General features: G+C 35.0%; 1 protein-coding gene and 1 pseudogene across 1 annotated transcript; both read right to left on the reverse strand.

Annotated features, from left to right (window-relative positions):
* Window positions 1–541: 541 nt before the first annotated feature.
* Window positions 542–3,271, reverse strand: LOC125202642 (subtilisin-like protease SBT1.6 pseudogene; annotated as a pseudogene).
* Window positions 3,272–10,606: 7,335 nt separating this feature from the next.
* LOC125204787 (actin-depolymerizing factor 5-like) lies at window positions 10,607–11,637 on the reverse strand. Its single transcript, XM_048103523.2, has 3 exons — window positions 11,513–11,637; window positions 11,173–11,432; window positions 10,607–10,856 (listed from the first exon to the last, which is right to left on the reverse strand). The coding sequence occupies exons 1-3, from the start codon at window positions 11,531–11,533 to the stop codon at window positions 10,706–10,708; spliced, it is 432 nt and encodes a 143-aa protein (XP_047959480.1). The 5' UTR covers window positions 11,534–11,637; the 3' UTR covers window positions 10,607–10,705.
* Window positions 11,638–25,456: the final 13,819 nt, after the last annotated feature.

Below are 25,456 nucleotides of genomic sequence, written 5' to 3' on the forward strand. Positions count from 1 at the left end.
AAACACCCACCTCCATAAAATTGTTTACTTCAGACTTATAAGTGTCAAAATATGAAAATAATTAGTACTATAGTATATTATTGGAGTATGCAAATATAATTGCATATTTGTGTACCTATAAAAAATTTAAAAATAGAAAAGAAAAAAATGAGAGAAACGATGATTAGAGTGACTTGCAATAGATATATAAAAAATAATTAGAAAATATGTCAATGAGAGAAGAAATTTAAATGCATTCTTTTTTTTTTCAAAAAAGTTGCTCATTAGCTAGTGTAATAGAGATTTTTTAGTTAATTTTGAAGTTAATAAATATGGTTACCATAAAGATTTGTGCATTAAATTTCGGTTATTGAAACTATCAAAATGTAGTAATTAATGTATAACTTTAATTCAAATTTTGAAAACTAAGAAAAGAGAGAAATTTTGAAATAAACGAAAATGAGGCAGAGGATTAATAAAGTCATTTCAATTTCTCCACTATCTACAAGTAATATTTTAATATATAATTAATACATAAATTTACTAATATATCCTTGTGTGGTTAACATAATGTGATCACCCTTAATCTTTACCCCTTTACAACTTCCATCATGACATATCATTCACAATCATAACGCAAAACTAAGCTACTACCACTAACAAACTTTCACACCATAATATACCTATTCACCTTATAAAACCATAAGTTGAAAATGAATTTACGCTTTTAAAAGCAAATTAGATAGAGACTAAAACAATGCAATATGAGTAGTTAAAAACCAATCTAGAATGGATCCGCTTGAGTCACCAAAATGGGGCTCCGAACGATGCGCTTCCCATCCGCCCAAATAAGCGACCCGAAAACCACACCCGAATCGCCCACCGCCAAATTCTTCCCGTCAACCGTCACATTTACATAGTAGCCCAGCCTTGTGTTTATCTCCGAGAAAACAAGCTTCCTCGGCCTCACGCTCACCTCCACCCCCTTCGGCGGGTCGACCCTGACCCGGTACACCGCGTTCGCCTCCCCCACGTTCGTCACCATCCGAAAAAACATCTGGCTCGTCGATCTCCCGCCTTTTGCAAAAACCGCCGCGATCGACGGATAGTTGAGATTCTCCGGCAGCGGCTTCCTCATCGGGCAATTCACCCGCGACCGCGTGATCACCTCGATCGTCTTCGCTCCGTACTGAATCGCGCAGAGGAAACTCACATAGTCGTCGTTGCTCAGATCGTAAACCAGCCCCGGATCCATGGCTAGATCCAGATTCAAGTGCCCTGCGCCGTAATCGTAGGGATTCGCCGCTTTTTTGCTCTCCTCGTTGATCATCGGATTCATTGAATTGTCCACCACGCTCGCCGTCGTCATCATTGCCGATCTGATCACCGCCGGGCTCCAATCAGGATGAGCCGATTTGAGCAGCGCCGCGGCGCCGCTCACGTGAGGGCAAGCCATGGAGGTTCCGGATAAAATGTTGAATTCTGCTTTCCGATTATCCGAATCCAGACCCGTCGGACCGACTGCATCGGTCCACGCAGCTAAGATGTTGACGCCAGGGGCGATCAGATCTGGTTTTAGGATCTCCGGATTCTGCCCGTTCGGACCTCTGCCGGAGAATGACGCCACCACCGGCGCCGGCTTGGTTCCGACAACTGTGCCGCGGAATTTGATGGTTGCTTTTGCTTTAGGATTGGAAGCTAAATACGCCTTTATTCGAACTCCGTCGGAGAAGCCAACTGCGCAGGTTGGGATCAAATGAGCGTCTCCGACTAATCCCTCGCCGCTGGAAGCTCCGTTGGCGAGGATCATTCCGACGCCTCCAGCTTTTTTTACCACCAATCCCTTCGCGACACGTGGACTGCTGCCGCGGTCGCAGATTACGATTTTGCCCCTAATATGATTAGGATCGAGAGAGTTTTCTAAACAGAGAGAAGCAGAGATTAAACCGAATTTCCCCGGATAAATGAGATGGTACATTTTGCCTTTTAGCGGCTTTCCGGCGTAAAGCGACACGCCGGAGAAGTTTCTCCCATCCCTGAGAATCACATCCGCCGGGAAATTCCGATCAATCGTTCCAGCTCCGACGGTGGTGAGCCAGGGGGCGAGATTAGTCACCGACATTCCATTAGGCCCGTCGTTGCCAGCCGAGGAGGAGACGAAAATCCCTCTCGAAACGGCGCCGTATGAGCCAATCGCGATTGGATCGAGGTAGTACGGCGAGGAGATGCCGTCGCTGCCGCCGATTGAGATCGAAATGACGTCGACTCCGTCGTTGGCGGCGGCGTCGAACGCAGCTAATATATCGGAATCGAAGCAGCCTGCATCCTTCCAGCACACTTTGTATATCGCCAATCGAGCTTTCGGCGCGACGCCTTTCGCTATGCCGGCGGCGTACCCCTCCAAGCTAGCTCTGTAAACATATCTCCCCGCAGCGGTGGAAGCTGTGTGCGTGCCATGTCCATCGGCGTCTCTCGGCGACTTAAACTCGATCGTCTCATTAATGCCGGAGACCGCAACGTCGCCGATTCGCACCGCCGCCTCATGACCTTTGACGAAAAACCTAGCTCCGATGATTTTTCTGTTGCAGTTACTCGCGCTGAATTTCACGCCTGTGTGGCAAGTTCCTCTCCAGCGCCTCGGCACAGGACCGAGATTTCGATCAGAGAAGCTACGCCGCTCCGGCCAAATTCCGGTGTCGAAGACTCCGATTATGACGTCGGAGCCGTAGTCGGATTCCGACCAAAGGCCGCGCTGGTTGTGCAGGCCGAGGAATTGAGGGGAGCGAGTGGTGTGGAGGTGGCGGCGGCGGTCTTCGAAGGCGGTGAGGACGGAGGGGTGGCGGCGGACGGCGGCGAGTGCGGATGGAGTGAGGACGGCGGAGAAGCCGTGGAAAACGGTGTCGTATGTGTGTAGGATGGCGGAGGGGTCGGTGAATTCGGCGGTGTACCAATGGAGATGAGTAGGGAAAATTGAGGGTTTTGATGAAGTGTCTACTCTGATTATGTAGGTTTTGGCTGTTTCATGATTATCAGCTGAGGATTTAGCGAGTGAGGATATTAACAGTAGGAGTTGGAGAAGATGAAGAAGCATGTCTAGCAACAGAGTGAAGGAGAGAAATAAAGTTTAAGTGAGAGAAGATGGAGTGATTAGCATCTGTGAATCAGTGATATAATGAATCAATTTTTTCTGTCCAGTAATTAATCAATGCCGTTGCGTATTTAGTAATGATTAAATACAAAGAAAGTGATTATTAGTGAGATAATGCAGACAGCATTTTGTGTTGAGTTGAGCAGTAGAAGATGATTTTTTGCATAGGGGTAGTCACATATTTTGCTGCGGAAATGGCGGGAAGCAATATAAAAAATCGAATATTTTTAGAATATAAACGAGATTAATTAATTGTAGAAAATACAAGTATTAGTGGCCACGGGTCATTAATATATGTGTGCGGTGTGCTTTTTTTTGTGTAAGCATCAAGCATGGTGCGTTTGTTTTTATTTTTTCAGGAAAAGCATGGTGTATCTATTGCCTATTGGGATGTTTCATGATATACACTCCATAAAAAAAGGGCAATATTTTATCTACTACTCATAGATTCTATCAAAATTTTATCATGTTTCTTATTTTAGTGTACAGTACACTTGTATTATGATATCATCATTTTTTATTTTTTGAGTGATATCATTAGAGCATCCACAATGGATGCCCGATTGCGTGCCCGATCGGCTGAGATCGGGCTCAGGCGTGGTCGGGCATCCATTGCAGCCCTTGGTCACGCCCGAGCGCGACCAGTAGTTCGGTCGCGACCGATCCCGAGCTCGATCGATCGGGCGTGAGATCGGGCGCCCATTGCAGGCCGATGCCCCCGAGCCCTATCATTTTCCTTTTTTTTATTTTTTATTTTTATAAATTATATAAATCCTAATTAAAAACACTATAAATACTCCATTTTTCTTCACTTTTCACACACCAAATTTAGATGACTAGTTTGGTTTTTTTTTAATTTAGTATTTTAGTTTTAATGTAGGTTTTTTTAAGCTAAGTATATGACGTAGTTTCACTTTTAAATTAAGTAATGTAGTTTTTTATTTTTTGCATTTGTGGTGTTTAATATAATATATTTTGGTATTTTAGTTTAAATAAAAACAAAATTAAAAAACAATGATTTAAAATTGAAATGAAAAGTGGATAAGAGATAGGGCATGCACTAGGGCTCCACCATTGCAGAAAGATAGGGCATGCTGACGTGGCAACCACTAGGGCTCTCACTAGGGCTTCTACTAGGGCATCCATTGTGGATGCTCTTACATACTCCCTCCGTCCCTAAAGAGTATGAACTTTGAGTTCGACACAAATTTTAAAAAATAAAGGGAAAAGTAAGAGAGAAATAGTGTTAGTGGAGAATGTGGTCCATATTATTATAACGATATAAGTTGTAAATAAAATGATGTGTAGGGGTAGTATGTTGTTTGAATATTTCAAAATTAAAAAGTTCATATTCTTTAGGTAAAGAACAAACGAAAAAGGAAATAGTCCATACTCTTTGGGGACGGAGGGAGTGTTAAATTATTGTAAATTACTCCCTCTGTCCCGCTTAAGATGACATGTTTTCCTTTTTTAGTTTGTCCCAATTAAGATTACATATTTTCTTTTTTGGTAACTTTCTCTAAAATATCCATCTTTCTTTATCTCTCTACTTCGATACTTACACCCACCTTCTTTCTCCAAGTAAACACTTTAACCAATAACTCCTAAAATCCCGTGTCAGTTAAGCAATGTGTCATCTTAGCCGGAACGAAGGGAGTAGTTAAACTTAAAGAAAATTCGGACGATTGGATTACGATTTGTACTAAAAGCTTTTCATATAAACAATGTGTGATTGAGTAAAATACTGTATTTTATACATTAATTAATATTTTATATTCCCACACTGCCAAAATCAGTTAACATGTAGTTAGGGTTGGCACGGTACGGTATACCGCATCGAGAATGCCATACCGCATACCGTACCGCAAATTGCGGTATGACTAAATGTCATACCTATACTTTACCGAATTTTTCGGTATACCGCATTGCGGTATATACCGAAAATTCGGTATGTCAAAATTTGAAAATCTTTACCTTACCGATATTTCGGTATGCCGTACCGTGTTGCGGTATACCGCAAATTATACCTGTTTGATATACTCCCTCCGTCCCAAGGAAGATGACTCCTTTCTTGGGCGGCACGGGATTTTATGTAACTTTATTTTGTGTGTTGAGAGGAGAGAGTAAAGTTAGAGAGAGATAATAAAGTAGAGATACAGGTGTTTCCATTTTAAGTAATGGGTCATCTTAGTTGGGACAAACTAAAAAGGAAAGTGGGTAATCTTCAATGGGACGGAGGGAGTATAAAATATTGAAGAATTGAGATTTAGAATTAGGACAGAATAATGAATTAATGATGGCTGCTAGTGCTTTACGAATTATGCCTCTAATCTTTCTTTAGTTTTAAAAATATAAATATTACTCCCTCCGTCCCGGCTAAGATGACACATTGCTTAGCCGGCACGGGATTTTAGGAGTTATTGGTTAAAGTGTTTAATTGGAGAGAGATAAGGTGGGTGTAGGTATTAAAGTAGAGAGATGAAGATAGATGGATATTTTAATAGGAGTGAGAAAAAATGGTTGAGTGTATTAATTGAAGAGAGAAAGTTACCAAAAAAAGGAAATGTGTCATCTTAGTTGGGACAAACTAAAAAGGAAAACGTGTCATCTTAAGCGGGACGGAGGGAGTATAATTTTATAAATAATATATATTTTAAAAAAATATATTTATTAACGGTATATACCGTAATTTTGCAGTACATACCGTAATTGCGGTATGATGTGGTATACCGCGGTATATGCAAAATCCATACCTTTACCGTACCTTAATCTACCGGTAAGGTATCATACCGTACCGAAAAGTGCGGTATACCGAAAATTCGGTATTTTCGGTATTTTTTCGGTATGGTAAGTGCGGTATTTCGATATTTCGGTATGTTTTGCCAGCCCTACATGTAGTACTACTCCCAATTAAATATTACTCTCTTCGACTCTCGGTCTATCTCACTGATATTGACTCACGTTCCTTTTGATTGTCCTAATTAAAATAATTTATTACTAAAAATGAAAATACTCTTTGTTTCTATTTTATTTTCTTTCTATTAATTTTTCTTTTTTTTAAGTATTTAACACAACAAAATAAAATTATATAAATTTTTATACCGTCCAAAGAATGGGTCATTTTTATTGTGATGGTGTTAGTTATAGATATTCAACGTTTTAGAGATACTAAATGCTACTACCTTCGTCCACTAAAATTTATCCCATTTTTTCATTTCCGTCTGTCCTCCAAAATTTGTCCAATTTTTCTATTTCCGCCTGTCCCTCAAAATTTGTCTCATTTCATTTTTATTATTTTGGGTCCATATTCCACTAACTTATTCTTACTTACATTTTATTATAAAACTAATATATAAAAGTAGGATCCATAATTCACTAGCTTTTGCAACCCACTTTTTGTTACATTTCTTAAAATTCATATCAAATTAAATGTAGACAAATTTTGGTGGACAAATTATATATCAATCCATTAAAAAAGGTGAAACAGCGTGATCATGCATTCAAATGCCGTTAGAGACAGCAGTTCTTGCTTTCTTAAATTAATAGGGACTAGGGAGTATATGGAATTTCAAATTTATAGGCATAGTAGGGTCAATGTTATATACTCCTATTCCTTGCCTTATTTTTTTCTTTCTCTTTGGGGCTCAGGGTTTATTTTATACAAAAGGTTCTTTTAAGTTAGACTATTCCACATGACTAATAGATCCGTTTATCCACATTCCACTATTATAACAATAATTAAAATAATAATAATAGTGAAATTGTATTGTTATGATAATGAGATATTTTCCGTACAATATTAATAGTTTGAGCATTCACATATTTGGAAACCTCAGACAGTGATTTAGAATTTAATCGACTAATTATCCATTTCTAATTAAAAGCCATGCGCATCTAAATATTGAGGGTGCGTGGATGCATGAGCCAACTTATTAAGTTAAAGCTTGGCATTTGCATGAGTCAACAACACATTTTAATCAGTGCTTACTCTTTATACACATAAATGGTAAAGTCGACCTAATCACCAAAATAAAATTATTTTACAGAAATATAAAAATAAATTGGTATCCCTATTCCCTAATACGAGTATATAGATTAGATTTGGGCCGTACTTCTTTAGGCACACACCCATATTATATAGGCTACCTTCACTAAGTTGGACAAGGCCCAGACATTCTCTGATACCACACCCTTAGCTAGTAAGCTTTCTTTTTCAGTAACGAATACTTGCACAGGGTTGGGCGGACATTTTTCTCCTGTGTGAAATATGTTTGTTTTTGACTTTTTGTAAAACCAACAGACATACTTATTATGGGCTAAGCATAATTAGTGCACACCTATGGCTATGTATATCCTGTTTGATCTTAATTGTATAGTAGCAATTAATACTGTGTCTTCCTGTGTGAAACAAATCAAATTCAACTGACATCTGGTCCCGTCGTTCTGTTCATTTTTTATTTCATGCTAATTAATTTTATATAGTACTCCCTTTTTGTAGTTTAACCTTTGGTTTAATTAAATTTTAATTGTACTTAAATAATCAAATGGTGTTACATCTTAAAAATGTTGTCAAATCACCCAATTGGTGAACAAATCAGTGCTTCGTGCTAGCATTTTATATTGTTTTCTTACTGCCAAAATGCAACATTAGAATCTGAGGTGATGAAGAAAATTGTAACTCTTTAATTCCAGATCTAGATCCGTCCAGTTGGGCAACATATGCTAACAATATTCATATGACAAATAATTTTTAGTTCATAAAGAGGTAGTTGGACAATACTCCGAAAATGATACTTCCACCGTCTCAATGTAGTTGAGTTATAATTATTATCGGATCATCCAAATTAATTGAATCATTTTTCTATTTTAGCTAAAAACTTTATTCTCTTTCGTACTTATCCTCTATTTAATTCTCATATTTTATTCTCTCTATTTTAATATTTAAACACTAGTTTTTTTAAATCCCGTGCTATAAGAAACGTCTCAACTTTGAACAAATAAAGTACCCACTTTCTTTATTTTCCTGAGAGAGATTTGAAGACTAGTGTGTCGATGTCGTGGCACCTTCTAAATAGTGTTCCAGTTATTGCTATTCCTTTGAAAGGAGGTCATAAAAGATGGTCCATAGCACCAAAAATGAACGAGATGCTAAATTTACTGACAAAATTGTCTATATTGGTGGGGAAAATATAAAGTGCAAGGAACATTGTCATTTTCAAATCCACCACAAATTGAATAAATGGATTACATTAGATTAGATCAAATCAGATTAGGAGCTACCAAATCTCAATTATTTTTGACACCGACCCCACCCATCTTAATTAACAATGATCTTGATGCTCAAGCTTGATTACACCTTTATATAGGAGTATGCCTTTTTTTTCTCTCACTATCGCAAAGAGTGGGCATTTTTACCTATTAACACTATACCGTGCATTTTATAATATTCAATTAATACAATATGCATTAATAAGTTAATATATGTACTATAAAATATAAATATAAATATAAGAGTACCATTATATGCAAATCCACTCCTTATTGTCAAATCGCAGAACTTTACCAAATTTAGGTTTTTAGATTTAATTTTTTATGGATGAGATGCGCAAATGTATAAATTATTTTCGCCTTCATCACGAGCCTATTTTACTTCAGCCGAGGGAAAATAAAGCATAAAATATTTGGAGGATTTAACTTCATTCCAGTAGGTTTTTACTTCATTCCAGTAGGTTTTTACTTCATTCCAATAGGATTATTACTTCATTCCAGTACATACATGCTGTTTCGCCGATGGAGACGTCAAGACCATCCCGTCGACGCTGTGATAGTCCCAAAATTCCAGCCACGACAACAAAATGAAGTGATAGCCTAATTGGATGGTGTAAAATAATTGAATGATGGAATAAACTATTTATGTGTACAAACATTTGAAGTCCCACTATAAGGAAATAAGTACCTTGTCCAATGAAGTAATAACATTTTTTAATGGAGTAATAAACCTACTAGAATGCATTGCATTTTTTGAAGTGAAAAAGTAAAACTCAGTTCAATGAATTCAAATGAAGCATGTGTTGAATCATTTCAAAACCGACTGGAAGTAAGTAAAAACATACTGTAGTTTTAAGGTATTACGTACATGAATGAAGTAATAAACCTGCTAGAATAAAGTAAATTGGCTTTGTAATGAAGACCGAAATAATTTATACATCAGCGAATTTCATCAAAAAAACTAGATCTAGTGGCAATAATTTAATCTCTAGTCCGGTCTTTAAGTTGGTTCGATATTGATCACAACTCATATACACAATATAGGATAATTTTATACACCGACGCTAAATTGTCATGTTATGATTATGATTTATGACATATCATGAGCGATTCTTAATTCGACGCAGATACGTCAATATACCTATCTTTATATAGTATGAAATGAACGAGCTTTTAAATATCATAATCAAGATGGACTGTAACGATATAACAAAACGCAGATGTATTATTGGAGTAGTATTTAAATAAACTATTACCACCTTATTTAATCCCGCACCAACTTCAAATAATTGAGTTTAGGTTAATCACAATTCATACGTCCAACTTTTTACACCTCTACTCTAATTTGGAATTAGACCATTAATGGAAATTGCCAACCAAATACTCCTCCACATAATAATATACAAAAGGTAATTCTGTAATGGGGCCATGCTATTTCGTGGAGGAAATGGAAAAGAAGATTGCTTAAAGTTGTTTGCGTGAAGGCGTGAACTGCTTTTTAACTGCAAATTAAAAAGAAAAAAGAAAAAAGTTGCATAAGAAAAGAAAAGTAGGGGAAAGTGGGCCAAATTTTACAATACATTATTTACCCAAATAAGTATAGTAGATGAACTATTAGTAAGAACAAAAACTAAAGTAGCAAACATGGAAGATTAAAAAAAGGTGCTTAGCTGTCAAACGCTGCACAATAGTGATTGTTAAGCAAAAATAATTACTCACTAAGATTTCTGATTAGAGAGAGTAAGAGCACTCCCAATGGCGTCGGCGAAAACTCGGCGACTTTTCGCCGAAAATCGCCGAGTTTTCGCCGACCAATGAAAGGAATTCGGCGAAAAATCGGCGATTTTTCTCCCGATTTAACGCCATCCGGCGATTCATCGCCGAAAAATCGCCGAATCATCGCCGCCCACTGTGGGCGCGATTCGGCGATAATTCGACGTTTTTTTATTTTTAACGGCTAAATTTGTAAAAATGAAATGTTGAGTTAGGGAGAAATAAGGGAGAAATAAGGGAGAAACCATTGGAGCAGTTGGCTAAAAGTTGGCTAAAAACTGGGGATAAATTATGGTGCTGATGTGGCGCTGATGTGGCAGAAATAAGGGAGAAATAAGGGAGTTTTAAGGGAACCCATTGGGAATGCTCTAACAATGCAGTTAGCACCACATGCTGTAAAAAGGTGAGGATGGGACACACTAACAAGAAGAAAGCATAGATTCTAACTAAGTGGTGATTATTTAATTAATTGGATTATATATTATTCCCAACCATGATTTGATTAAAGATAATTATGAAAATGATGGAGTGATCAAACTATTTGACTCGCTCCTTAATGATATCGAATCCCATCTCAGTTGGATCGGTGGCTTGCAATTCATAATGGATTCCATCTAGTGCTCTCCTCAATCCATCTTTTGATGTTGCGTACAATATTTTTGCTCTTATTCGCGATGCTGTTGGGGCCCTGCATTTTAATACCAAAACAAAAATATATTCATATTCTTTTCACATTTGAGTCACATTGATTAATGCAAATACAGGTTATTTCATGATGATAGTTTTAAGCTAGTCAATTATGTCAACCTAGGCATATATGATTCCACCATATATAATTAAATTTGATGCATAACTAGAATCAATTCAATGAAAGGAGGGGTAAAATTGTAAATTAGCTCAGGCACGCCGACGTGCTGAACAAACAGAATTCCAGAAATTGAATGAGGAATCAAATTCAAATTCAAATCGAAATTGAAATTGAGGAGTAGATGGAGAGTAATTACCAGGCGATGAAGAAGATCTTGCTCTTACGACAGTTGTCGACGGTGACGAAGTCGAAATCGAAGACGGCGTAGCGGCAGTCGTCGTTTGGCAAGGCGGCGGCCATCTCATCGTAACCTTCGCCGGCGGCGCCGACCTTGTCCACCGTGAGGCGCTTGGAGCCTTCGTCTATCTTAAACACTATGTACCTGGACACCTTCTTCCACTTCATCTCCATGAACGAATTTTTGCACTCGTCCGTCACTCTCATCCCCATCGTCGCCTGCAAAACAGTGGATTATCACCATTTCCTAATTAATTACTATTATTCCAAAATCTAGAAGAATTTGCTGTGTTTTTTACCATCTTGAAAGCCATCGCCATGGTGGTGGGTGGAAATTGGGGCTCCACTCAGCTACGCTGTGAGATAAGATCGGAGACGAGAAATTGAGAATGGTTGAATTTTTGAGGGAAACGTGTTTATATATTAAGCGTCATTAAGGAATTGCCCCTCACTTTTTATCGTAATTACAAATCAGGACTTCATCAGATTCATTATAATAATTCAGCCTCGATTCGCGACGTAAATATTCAATGAATTTGACTTATATATTAAATGACTTGTTTAACGGATTAATGTCGAATACTACTAGTCAAAGTATAAAATTTGAGTTTCGTAACCTTAGAATAAGTTTTTTTTTTTTTCAACTATTTAAAAAAACAAGAGAAACATATTCAACGAGTTACCACCGTTTACAAATGAGATAATCATATCTTTGTTGGGACCAAAATCAATGTACGAGCACATGACATCGAAGGATAGGTCTGTAAATGTATTTAAAATCGAGATTTGCAGTAATATCAATATTAGAAAACATGATATTGAATGTGTCCATGATAACTTTAATTTTCGAGTCTATGACACGTTAATGTTGTTTCTGGTTTATATATTTCTGCATTTTTCCTTTTGGGAATACAATAGCTGAAGACTCTAACAGTCATGGCATGAAAGGAAACAAAGGTTTTTTTTTCTTCTTTTCTTGTTTTTTACTCCCTCCGTCCCGCTTTAGGAGTCCCGGTTGATTAATTTTGGGCGTCCCACTTTAGGAGTCCCGGTTGGAATAAATTAATGAAGAATGCCTAAAAAGTGTTAAAAGTGTTAATAGTGGGTCCCACCATCCACTACAACTAATAAAAAAGTGTTAAAAATGGGTCCCAACATCCATTATAACATTTATTTATTACACACTCAAACACTTTTTTTCTTAAAACATGTGTCCGACTCAACCGGGACTCCTAAAGCGGGACGGAGGGAATAACATTTTCTGTTAACACTGATTACTGATATATTTTTGGCATTGTGCACAATTATATCACCTTAAAATAATGCCATAAACTCCTAAGTCTACAACCAACCAAATCATGTACTTCATCGTTCCAATAAAAGACGTCTTCCTTATCTTTTTATTTTATCTTCTAAAGATGTCACATTTCCATTTTTAGAAAAAGTTATCTCTCACAATAATATATATATATATATAGGGTCTTGTTAGGTTGAGATTTATCAATCTAACTGAGAATTGAGATTCAATCTTAGCCACTCATCCAGAATATTTGTGAAATGTCAACCGCATGTAGTTTATGTCAACAGAGGGGCATAATTGTAATTTTATTAATTTTTTTTATTAACTTTTTTTTTTATTTTTTTAATTTTTTTTAATTTTTTTAATTTTTTTTAATTTTTTTTTCATTTTTTTATTATTTTTTTTTAATTTTTTTTTCAACTACATATACAATTCATGTCAACTACACATCAAATGTCAACAACTTTATTCAATAAATACTATTTGACATGAATTGTACATGTAGTTGACATTATATTGTGTAGTTAACATGAATTGTATATGTAGTTGACATGGATTGTACACATAGTTGACATTATATGTGTGTAGTTGACATGAATTGTGTATGTGGTTGACATGGATTGTACACATAGTTGACATTATATGTGTGTAGTTGATATGAATTGTATATGTAGTTGAAAAATAAAAATTTAAAAATTAAAAAAAAATTTAAAAAATTAAAAAAAAATTAAAAAAAATAAAAAATAATTTAAATTTTTTTAATAAAATAATAAAAAATTAGAATTAAAAATTTAAAAAAATATTTATTGAATAAAATTTACTATGATATTACCATTCTACCCTTTCATAATTAATTAATCTAAAGGTATTTTCCATGTGGAAAAATCTGGACCATTCATTTAATAAAAATGAGTGGCTGATATTGCATCTTATTTCTCAATTAGCATAAAAAATCTCAATTGATCACAATCCTATATATATATATATATATGTATATATTATATTCTTCCTTTCCACCTAGCACACAAAATAAAATCTCTTAAAATCTCGTGTCGTCCCACAAGTGTGACATCTTTTATGAGGCGGAGGGGGTAATTAATTTCACATTGATTGGTCCTTAAAAGGAAAGATAGACAGTTCATTAATATTAGATGTAAAATACATGGTATGACATCAAACAAACTACATAAGAAATCACTTTCGATCATGAAAAGAACGGGTTCAAATTTTTACAATAGAGTACAGTTAAAAAAGATTCAAGGAAAACACACAAAGAGAATATGCTTGCCATGATGGAATCAAATGTGATTCTTATTTTCATTCCATTCATTTGCTTGGTATGATTGAATGAACGAGGGAATTGAATAAATTTGTAAAGGAATACTAAAAATTATCATTTCATTTTCACCTTCATTCCATTTCATAATACCAAACATAGCCAAAGTGTTTTTCGTAATGAAGAAATGGACATTGCGATATGCAAACTTTCGCAAATTTAAATTAGACCAGAGAATGAGGATGATAGGGTGTTAAAAGATGAAAATGAGTGAGAAATTTCAAATTTAAATGTGAGTTTTCAAATTTTAAAAATATTATTCCCTCCGTCCCATAATAGATGTCACACTTTCCTTTTCAGTTTGTCCCACAAAAGATATCTCATTTCCTATTTTTGGAAAAAGTTTCCTATCATATTTATAAATATATTATTTTCTCTTTCCACTTAACACACAAAACAAAACCTCCTAAAATTTCGTGTCAATCCCCAAATGTGACAACTACTATGGGACGGAAGGAATACTTTTTTTGCTGAAAACTATATAGGTTGTATGCAACGCAATCGATTTTCTACTCCAACGCTTGTACTCACGTCTACAACATACCAATAGGCCAGCACCACCTATGAGAATGGGAGATTAACTGGGAAATCGGCGATTTCGAACAGACGATTAATTGTCAATTTACGATTTAAAAATATACAACCCTAAATCGTTCAGTGTAACCCAACAAGGTGCTTTCGGTTTGAACTAGGCACACTACTTCTATTTTTTGAACCGGACCGGCGGGCCGGAAGCAAGCACGCACATGTGTTCACAATTCTAATTTGATTATATTTTATAGAAATAAAATTGGTAGGAGTATTGTTAGGTTTAGTATACAGAAATGCATGTTTCGAGCAGGTATGGGCACGAATAGAATCTTGCTTGTATACGGAAAACTCTACAATCTACTAATGACCCAATTCAGTATTATTCGAGCAGTACGCACGAATAGAATCACTATTATTATTACATTGTGTTTGCTTGTGCATTTATAAGATGTTTTATAAACATTTAAATGAATAAGAAGCAAACAAAGTCCTATGTCTTTTGCTTAGTAGACCGGTTGTGTGCGTCGTCCACTTTAAGGTAACACGGTCGGTTCTATGCAATGCTTCGCAAAAGAGAAAGAAGAATTTCACAACCCAGATAGGCTTAGACTACCTATCGTGAAAGGTTGCAATGTCAGTCCGATTATTTCTAAGCCTTATTGAAATAAGATGACGTTGGTGTGGTATAGCACTGAATGGATCTAACAGCAAGACGTGTCTTTATGCTATCTACTGAAAGACGAGGTCTTGATAATTTATTTCTTAATTAATGTACGTTAGCATTGAGCATACGGAATTGATTGCGCACTACTTTGACTTGCCAAAAGGTGCGGGTTTTTCATAATCCAAGAATCTTGGCATATTGGGTAGTGTAGATTAATATCTAGCGGTGCTAGGATTGCTATTATATTGAATCGTGCGCGAGGTGAGTCTTGTTTGATAATGTCCTCAAGAGGAGCGCGAAACAAGGTTTTATAATTCAGAAAACTGTCCAGTTGGAATTTAATTATTCCATGAATAATAAATGAGTGTTTCTTGCTAAGTCCACTATTGGAATTAATAAGATGTTAATTAATTAAGTCTATAGCTGACACTAATTAATTAATGGACATTTCTATCTTAAGCGCGAGAAATAAATAACAAACAAAACGGAAGCCCAGATTACTTGTAATTTCGGATTTGGATGGGGAGTGCAATATTACTTCTATAGTAGCTGCTCGTAATATTCCAATATAAGCTTGTATTAAATTGTGGGTTCAATTTAATTAGTAAAAGCTAATTGGGGGAGCCCATATCCAAAACCTTCCATAGATCCCTGACTGGGCCCAAATATGAGCTTAATATAAATAGGAGAATAAATGAGACAGAATTAAGATTGAGTAATTATGAAAATCACGTCTACTCCTTAATAGAGTAAGGGACAATTTTTTCATCACTCTTCTCCTCCGTGAGGAAATTTTCTGTCTTCTTTATGAGTCCTAGTATTTTGATAAAATCAGTCCACACAGATTTCAAAATACTGTTCGGGAACCAGTGAGAAGATCTGTGGTATAGTATCGAAGATCATCGTGGAGAAGGCGCGAGCAATCGACGATTCTTTGGAGAATCAAATCGGTAACTCTAAACCGTAGTATTCATGTTTTGAATTTATTTTCTTGGAGCATGAATTATTTAGCATGCAATTATATGTTTAACATGTGAATAGATTAATCGCATAATCGGTCAAATAGATCATCGTCTGATTTATTTGTTTTGTACAAATCCTCCGCTGTGCAAGGGACACCAAACCCCATCATAATTATTATTTTTAATTACTCTATGCTGCAACCATTACTAATTTATTCTCCGTTAATTTATTGGTTTAGAAAATCGTTAATTATTGAAATGGAAATTCGTTCGGTCTGTATTTGGGCCGTGACGAAATATTTATAAATTACCAAATGTGGCCTCAATATGTTACTACTACTCATGAAAAGCCCATAACATAATAGGGCCTGACTAGGGTCCATATAAAACGGACTAAAAACTTGTACACTACTAAATTAATGTTAATATCTTTACCTGAGATGATATTTATACTTTGTAGGTTAGTCAGCATGCAACTTTACCCCTAACTCCTTGAAAGGTCATTTAATCTAAATTCAATCATATTTTAAGAATTCTAATCTCACATTACGTATACTTCCTTCATCCCACAAAATTATGCATTTTTTTCCATTTAAGTCTGTCCCACAAGAGTATGCATTTTCTAATTTTTGAAACTCTTTCTTTCTAATGAGGTGGGACTCATCCTCTACTAACAATGCTTTAATTATTATTTTTTTCTATCTCTCTCTTACTTTACCAATTTTGCATTAAAACTTGTGCCCAATCAAAAGTGCATACTCTTGTGGGTAGAGATGTCCACAGTTCCGGAACCGGCGGTTACGGTTCAGAACTACCGGTTTCGGTTTTAAAAATTGTCGAACCGGAACCGAACCGCGAAGGTGTTTCGTGGTTACGGTTACGGTTCCAAAACCGGCGGTTTCACGGAGTATAATATTAGATTTGAATTCTTAAAATAGTGAAAACTTAGATAAAGTATGACCTAAAGAAGTTCAGGGGTAAAATTGGAAAAAATAAATGGTGAATGACCTGAAATATGATAAATGATTTTCTATAGACTTGTGATGATATTTTTTTAGAGTTTAGGACTTATGTGTAAACTTTATTTTTCAGGGACCAATTTTGAAATTCACTCTTACTTAAATGAATGATCTACACATTTAACCCTAGGTTTGAGCTTCTATCACCACAAACCCTTAACAAAAAAAAAATATCGTCATTCTCCCCTAGCATTTAACTTAATACTTTCGTTTCTTGCTAAGAAAAACGTTTCTTTTCACAATATTAAAGAAAATGTAATTTTGTTCGTTTAAACGGAAGAGAATAAAATAAGAGAGAATAAATATAAAGGAAAAAATGAGGAAAATTAGGTAAGAGAGAGAATAGAACAGTGAGAAAAAAGTAAGAGAAAGAATGCTAAAAAAGAAAATGACCCACTTACCTTAGAACTTCCCGAAAAAGAAATACCAATTGTAATGTATATGTAACTTACTTTTAATTTTTATTACGAATTTAATTCAATAATTATCACCATTCGGATTGGCGACTTTACTCTATACCAATGTTAAGCACGAAACAAAACATGCCAAAAAAAAAGAGCAAGACAAATGCAACTATATTACGTAATGATTTTATTTTTTAGATACTAAAAAAATCCATTTTGTAATTTTAAGCTCATGTGTAGGTCATAGCAGGTGGTTATTTAATTCGTATAGAGATCTTTTTGATGCTATAAAAAAAAATTAATAAGAATTATTTAATTTTATTGCCAGTTCAGTCATCGAATTGATCTAAGTCTCACCCATCTACTTTTGCGCTAATATCAGCATGAGTCATGCTCCAAACAGAGATTGAATTGAAGGAGCATTATGGGAGACAAAGACAAGTCGAGCTTGAAATAATTGATCATTTTTTTTTTAAAATTATTTTGAACAACATATAAAGAATTGAATTATTGTAAGGTGGCACTATAAGGTATCAAAAAGATTGAGGTTTTTGGTACCATAGTACATGTTTGATTCCTTATCAACCCAACGTATCTCGTCCAAAAAATATGTTATTGTAATAGTCTAATTTAGCTATGATCAGAAACAATATATGTTTCTCAGCAATCAATATTGTGATGTCATTTTTTGTATTTCTGTAGCATCTGCATATTTTATAATATTCCCTCCCAAAATCCAAATACTCCTATTTTGTAGTACTAGCTAGCTGAATCAACGGACTATATCGAATTGCATCTTACCTAGTTGATGGGAACTGGCAAAGCCAAATATACGTCTCTCTCTCCCAAATTTAAAATTTAAAATTTAAAAATTTAAAATTAAATTTTAAAATAAAAAATAGAAAACAATATTAATTTAACAGTTACAATAAAGTCGAAAAATCATGGAAAATTCGACGAAGTTTCCATTCACAAAGTCTCTATGTCGGCAGCTACCACCCATTCCAAAAAAAAATCTTAGATTTACATGCTTTATATTTAATAAACTAGTCATTTTAACTTGATGATTATGACAAACTTTTCACCTAACTATTAGTAATATATTTGTTAAATGTTAAACTATGTACATCTTAATAGAGTTTGATCGTTCATTCCATGCACTTCCGTATCCACCACCTACAATGTTGATTTCAACTTGATTGGCATTTCAAATTTAATCTATTACAATTACAAAAATATCAATAAAAACTTTCATCAGTATTTTTATGTAATAATAACAGATAGCATAAGACATTAATCACTCTACGTTTTAGCCATCTCATTTTTCATACTCCATTCAATGCAATCAATTATAGATTTATAGATTCACAAGAAGCTGACTTTTATTTGGATAAAAAACACCAATAATTGGGTTGGAAATCACAAAGTAGTAAGTACACGCTTCTACATAGTACTAAATTTGGTGTGTAAAATAAACTAGTCGACCAACATACATCACTCATTTTCTTCACGTAATGAATATCTAACTAGTATACGTCCTCTAAAATCGACAAAAAAAATTCCAATTTTCATTTTGCATTATCAAATATAAACCACAAAACAGTTATGTAAACAAGAATAAAATACAAAGGAGAGTCGGTAATTTGGCTGATTTGAACAGCCAATTTTGTTATTTTATTTTTACATAAAAGATACTACTACTACAAAAAAAAAAAAAAAAAAAAAAATCAAATTCAAATCACAGCAAAAGTACAATTGAATTGGCGTTTTCCCAGAAAATAGCAAGCTGGACGCAACTTGCTGTTAGGAGAAAAGCGTGACAACGATGTAATCTTCAAATACACGACAAAACCATGCATACTAATTTCCCAGTAAAACACAACAAATGATTTCTTTATTTACTTAGTTAACCTAAGAAATTGATTAACCTTTTATTTATTATTAGTGTACTTATCTTTCCTTGTTTGAAGATTACAAGTGTTTAAATTTTGGCATGCCTGTTCCTTTTGTATTCGACATTTGTGATGATGTAATCTTCTGAGTATATAAAAGTATAGTTTAATAGTATAACACAATTATTATGAAATAAACTCCAATTTCATGTAACACAATAAGAAACTCAAAATCACCGTAGTACTATAACATAATAATAATTAATAGGACTCAAATCAATCTCATTTCATCGATAACTTCTACTAAAGGATAACCCATTTTCACTTTCTTGCAATCATAACTCAATTTTTCAATTTCATTACTATTTTTATTACTCTTAATTTTATATTTATATTATTTTATTTATATTTTAAATTTTTTAAAATTAAAATGAATGATTAAATATAATAAAATTACTTGATTAAAAATGTGAAGCTATTAGAAAAAACAGCCATTAAATAAAATATATATATTATAAAAAAACAGTCATTTAAACAAGATTTTAAGAGAAGTTATTAGGTGGAGTAAGTAGAGAGAAAAAAAGTACTTGAACACGGTGGCCACATGTCACCGCGAAAACGGTGTCAATCGTGATGGCCTTAACTCTATATAACTTCGATATACTTCCCCTCCTTGACAGACACCGTAACAGATGGACAGGCCCTCTAACAAAATGAATTTCATTTTTTATTTTGCAATCTTTGTTCATTTTTTTTATGCAAAGTTTCCTCTACCCTTAAATCAAAACAATAGAAAATATTATTTCCCTTTTTTAGGGATATTATTTCCTAAATATTTAAACTCAATATTAAAAAAATATAGTTTTTCAAAAAAAGCTAAGCATCCACCCTACCCCCATCTCTATTTCATGTTTGTGAAATTATAAAATTGTTTCAGTTATGCTAGCTGCAATGGATGAGATACAGATGATATGTGCTAGCACAATAATATAGCAACAAAAATGATTGATAAATCGACTTTTGTGAAACGTACATTTTGGCTTTGTCGAAAAATATGATTTTGAAAAAGTAATATTTATGTGAGATGTAGGCGAAATGTCCTCATCTTATCAGTGCCTTTTTCTTCCCTTAATATTTGTGGTCTGCAAATCTTATCACCTATGTGATAAGCAGCCGTCTCTTGATTAATCATTGTACCCATTTTCTATGTATCACATTATTTCTAATCTTCCTTTACTGAGCACTTGATTAACCAAATCATCACTTTAATCTTATTTTGGTGCAAAGTGAAAAACGTTAAGTAATAGTGAAAGAATTTAGTAAAACATTTAATATGGCGACTTAGTGCTGTGATTGTATTATCATAAAATATTACTATAACTATAAATACGTGTAATATTTTGTAAATAAGGTAAGGATTAAATATCCTCAAAAATAAGGTTTCGCAAAAACACAACACATGCATTTGTTAAAGTTTTTTTTTACGTACACTTATGTACTGTTATTTAAAATAACACGGCATTTTCCTATTGAAATGTATTGTTCTTTAACTTTTATACACTTATACATCATCTTCAATAGTTTTTTTTTTTTTTTTTTTTATATTTTTATTTTTATTATGAGGTGCCTGCATATTTCTATTAAATTGGTGTCGATAAATACATATTTTTGTAGGCAAAAATACATGCTTATTTATAAAGATCCAATTAAAGAACATTATCGAAAGCAATAATCAAGGAATTACAGAAATTAAGAGATTATTAGTAGTCCTTTCTATTCTGTGATCATTGTAATTTTAGTAGTTATCTCCTTCCTCATTTACTTAGATCAATCATCTCCTATAACCATCTCAACAGAAAATGAATACAATAAAATCAATACTTGATCTTCCACTTTCTATATTATATATCCATCATAATTCATGTATTATAATTCATGTATACATATTGTAAAATGTTCTTTTAGCTGGTTTTTGGTTGTCTTTGTTGTATTTTAAACTTTATGCTAGAGCCTTATGCTTTATGCATAAAAAAAAATCTTAATTACTATTTTTTTTTTTTATAAATAGCAAATGCTCGAGCCACAAGACGACGAGCTACAAAGAGGCAAGCCCAAATCCGAGACCACCAATAAAAGCGAAACCCCCTACCTCCCAAAAAAGGGATCCAAAACAAGCAAAAACTACCAAACAAAGCAGCCCCAATAAGAGCATCCGCAGCGGAGGGAAAAAGCCGTCCGTCCGTCCGTGCCAGCGGCAAGGACGAGCTCGTCCGCCGCTGCAAGCCGTCCGTCCGTGCTGTTGAGCAGCCCTACGTGTCACGATTTGATTGGCCGTTGGCAAAATTGATTTTTTTTTAAATTCAGAAATAATTCGAAATAATACCAAAAATAATAAAAAAAAATTTTGGATTCCCAAAAGATAGAACCGTTTAAGACGTTTTTTTTGGATTTTTTTGATTTTTTTATCCCAAAATCATCTATAAATACACACATTCATCATCCACTTTTCACATCAAATTATCTCCCATTCATACTTTGTAATTTTTAATTTTTAGGATTTGAATTATGCAATTTAATTTTTTTTTTGTAATTTGTAATAGTATTCCAGGTTTTTTTAATGAATTTTAATATTGTGGAAATATTTTTATTAAATTAAATAGTGGAATGGTGGGACCCTTGAGCTTGTCCTTAGCTAAGTGTGCGGATGTGGGTGTTGTGCTCTTAGCTAAGGACAATGAGTAAAAATGGGTCCGGGCCCACTTCCGTGCTCTTAGCTAAGAGCACGGATGGGGATGCTCTAAGCATCAAACCACCCATCCTCTCACTGAGCCAAACCCATAACAAAGCCACAAAAGAAGGAAAAAACAACAAGAGCCCGGAAAATTTAAAAGTCAGCACAACCTACCTCTTCGTGGAGCTCTTGTTCTTGCCCAGCCTCTAACAGCCTTCAAGGCATTCTCTAACAACCCTGGTGCAAAGGGGAAATCCGGGCACCATCCTTTCGCCCAAGTTCAAAGGCGCCAAAAGAGTCGCTTCTTCTCGAACTCCCAGTTAGGTTTAAAATCTTGGAATGCCATTTTGTTTCTAATATCCCAAATTGTCCACGCGACAACATAAAACATGGTGGTCCACAAATGCTTATCAAATTCTTTTGAACGGAGTACCCACCCAAGAAAGCAGGCATGTCTTTAGATCTTTGGGAAGACAAAAAGATAAATCCCAACATTTGCAGCAGTGATACCAGAGATTGCTCGATGATTTGCAGCAAAAAAACAGGTGTTCAACAGTTTCAGTCTCTTCTTTGCACAAAATGCATCGAACATCCTCAATTCTAGCTGCTCCCAATCTGAAAAGCCTCTCTTTAGTGTTGATTTTTCCTTGAAGAAGAAACCAAACTTCAAGTTGTGCTCTTGGAGGAGCAATATTTCTCCATGCGAGCCTCCCTTGAGCTTGTGGTGAGCTCTCGTCCTCCATGATCTTGGTAACCTGCAAACCAAAGTCAGACACCGAGAAGGAATTTGATAAGTCACTCGACCACACCCTCCTGTCATTTACGTTTTCAGACAGCTTTGTAAGATTCACGACGCTGATGAGGTCTCTAAAGGATTCTTCTTCCCACGCAAAAAGATTTCACCTCCAATTGAAGGCCCATCTCCACTCCTCATTCATCCATATACCCATTTCTCGAACAAAATCTTGTTTCTGTGTAGATAGCATGAATAATCTAGGAAAGCTAAGTCGAAGGCTATTCAACCCTGCCCAATTATCAAACCAAAACCTCGTGTGAGCCCCATTGCCGATCTTCATCCGAATGCCTTTCGAAGCCACTTCTTGTACCTCCTTACTAAAGCTTTTAAAGTCCGTGATCTGCCCCCAAACACATGATCGGTTCTTGTTTTTCATTCTTCGGTCGTTAGCAAACCTCCACCATCATTTGAAAAGAAGAGAGGCATTCTTAACTAGGATATCGCCTACTCCCAAGCCTCCTTAGCTCCTCGACTTTTGAATAGTTTCCCATGAAATATTTTTAGATCATCCGATTATTGTAACATTAACGAACTAGTAATAATTTTGTTGATAAGTTGATTACTTTACCTTTATATTTAAACTACTTCTGCACTGCTACTTTTGCTAGCCTTTTTCAGAGTAGAATATTTTGTAATACATCAAAACTACTAGCTCAACAAATTTGCCCATCATTGCTTTTTAACTTTTCATGTTAGATACTTTCTATAACAATAATATTCCCTCCCTCCAAAAATAATAGAGCGAATTATATAAATAACATGAATTTTAATGCGTAATTGATAACGCAAGAGAGAGATGGAAAAAAGTAATGGAAGTATTATTAGTAAATCACGGGATCCACATTATTAGTACTATTCTCGTCCCACAGTAATAGTCATATTTCACTTTTTATCATAAATGAAAAGTAGGTCTCACATTCCACCAACTTATTCCACTCATATTTTATTATAAAATAATATATATATATATATATATATATATATATATATATATATATAAAAGTGGGGTTGCATTAGGGTCCTATTACACTCTTAGAGTCTTTCCTCTTCTTAATATCAACCATTAGATTGATGGAATGGATGGACTAGATTAAAAGGGCCAATCTGATCCCGTATTGCATTATTTGTGCATTTTCGTGCATTAAAAGGGTAAAGCAGTAAAATAACACACTACACAATCAGTTTCGAAACGGCAGGTCCGAAATTTACGCGGCATTTTCATCGACCTCTCAACTCCCCTCTCTCTCACTCCATCCCATCAACTCTCTCTTCTAAAAAATTCTCCCCCAATTCCACAAAACCCTAGCCGCCGCCGCGAAATCAAGTTGAAATCAAGTTCTACCAACGCTGCCTGCCGCGAAATCTCCGTTGGTGGACCATTCCCGCCGTGGAATCTACGTCGGTGGACGATTCCCGCCGTCAAATCACTACGCGCTCTCTGTTGAAAAGCGAAGCGTCGCCTTCCAAAAAAAAGGTTTGGTTCTGTTTTTTTTGTTTGGTAGGCAAAAACACTCCTAAACATCGATTGAAGTCAGAAACACTCTTAAACAGCGATTTATAGTTTATAATCGTAATAATTCACAAAAGTGTTTGGCGCGATTTTGTTGGAAAAGATGAATTTGTGGTTATTAGAGTTAAGGTTTTGCTCATACTTGCTATAAAAATTCGTTAAAACCCAGTTGGATCTGGGTTTCATCGATTTAATTTACAGTTGGTGTAATGCACAAAAGTTGTTGTTTTTTTGTTGGAGAAGTCGATATTGTGAGCATTTCTATGTACTGAATGCTTGATTTCTGGCCAATATGTACACTGTTGGTCATTTTTTTTGGGCGATACCACACTGATATATGGTTGAAAACTAACCGATTTTGGCATTCTCGTCGCGCAGATATAGAATGAATAAAAGAGCTCGCGCCTACAAAAGCCAGCCAGAACCCAATCAAGGTTATGCATCATTCCAACATTTTTTATAGGTGATTGTTCTGTTCTGTAGGTTATTGTTCATTTTATTGGTTGGAAAAGGTGTTCATTTTCTGTAGCTAGTAATTGAGTAGTATAACTAGGTTTGTACATTAAATCTTCAGATATGTGCATTGTTGAATAGAGGTCGTGCATCACTTGTCTTTAGCTTAGGTTATGCATCATTCCAACATTTTTGGTAGGTGATTGTTCTGTTCTGTAGGTTATTGTTCATTTTTTTGGTTGGAAAATGTGTCATTTTCTGTAGCAAATAATTGAGTAGTATAACTAGATTTGTACATTACATCTTCAGATCTATGCATTACTTACTGTAACACATAGATTATTTGTTGTTAACCATTGTTTTTCCTGTTCTGGACAGGGTCTAAGCACCATCGGATTGAGTTCGAGCAAGCAGTTGACGATGTTATTCCCTTAGCATTAGCTCAGAAACTTCGACAAAGGTTAGCCGCGGAAGAAGCTGGAACAAGTTTACGCAATGAAAACGTGGATAAAAAGAAACCGAGGGTGAAGAAAGCCGACCACCTGTATTGTCGACAGAACCCCACCGAGTTCATTTCATGTAGACAGAAGCTGACTTCCCGGCAAAGTGAATGATGCATAAAATATAATATTTAATGCATTGATA

Source organism: Salvia hispanica, chromosome 2 (assembly GCF_029641045.1).
Source record: "Salvia hispanica isolate PSC_SH4W2 chromosome 2, Shi_PSC_v1, whole genome shotgun sequence".
NCBI lineage: Eukaryota > Viridiplantae > Streptophyta > Magnoliopsida > Lamiales > Lamiaceae > Salvia > Salvia hispanica.

Excerpts from the sequence above, each read along its gene's own strand:
- LOC125204787 (XM_048103523.2), bottom strand. The coding sequence starts at position 11,533 with ATGGCGATGGCTTTCAAGATG. Across the intron at positions 11,433-11,512 it reads TGGCGATGGCTTTCAAGATG|GCGACGATGGGGATGAGAGT; the intron begins GTAAAAAACACA and ends ACTGTTTTGCAG. Across the intron at positions 10,857-11,172 it reads AAGATCTTCTTCATCGCCTG|GGCCCCAACAGCATCGCGAA; the intron begins GTAATTACTCTC and ends ATTAAAATGCAG.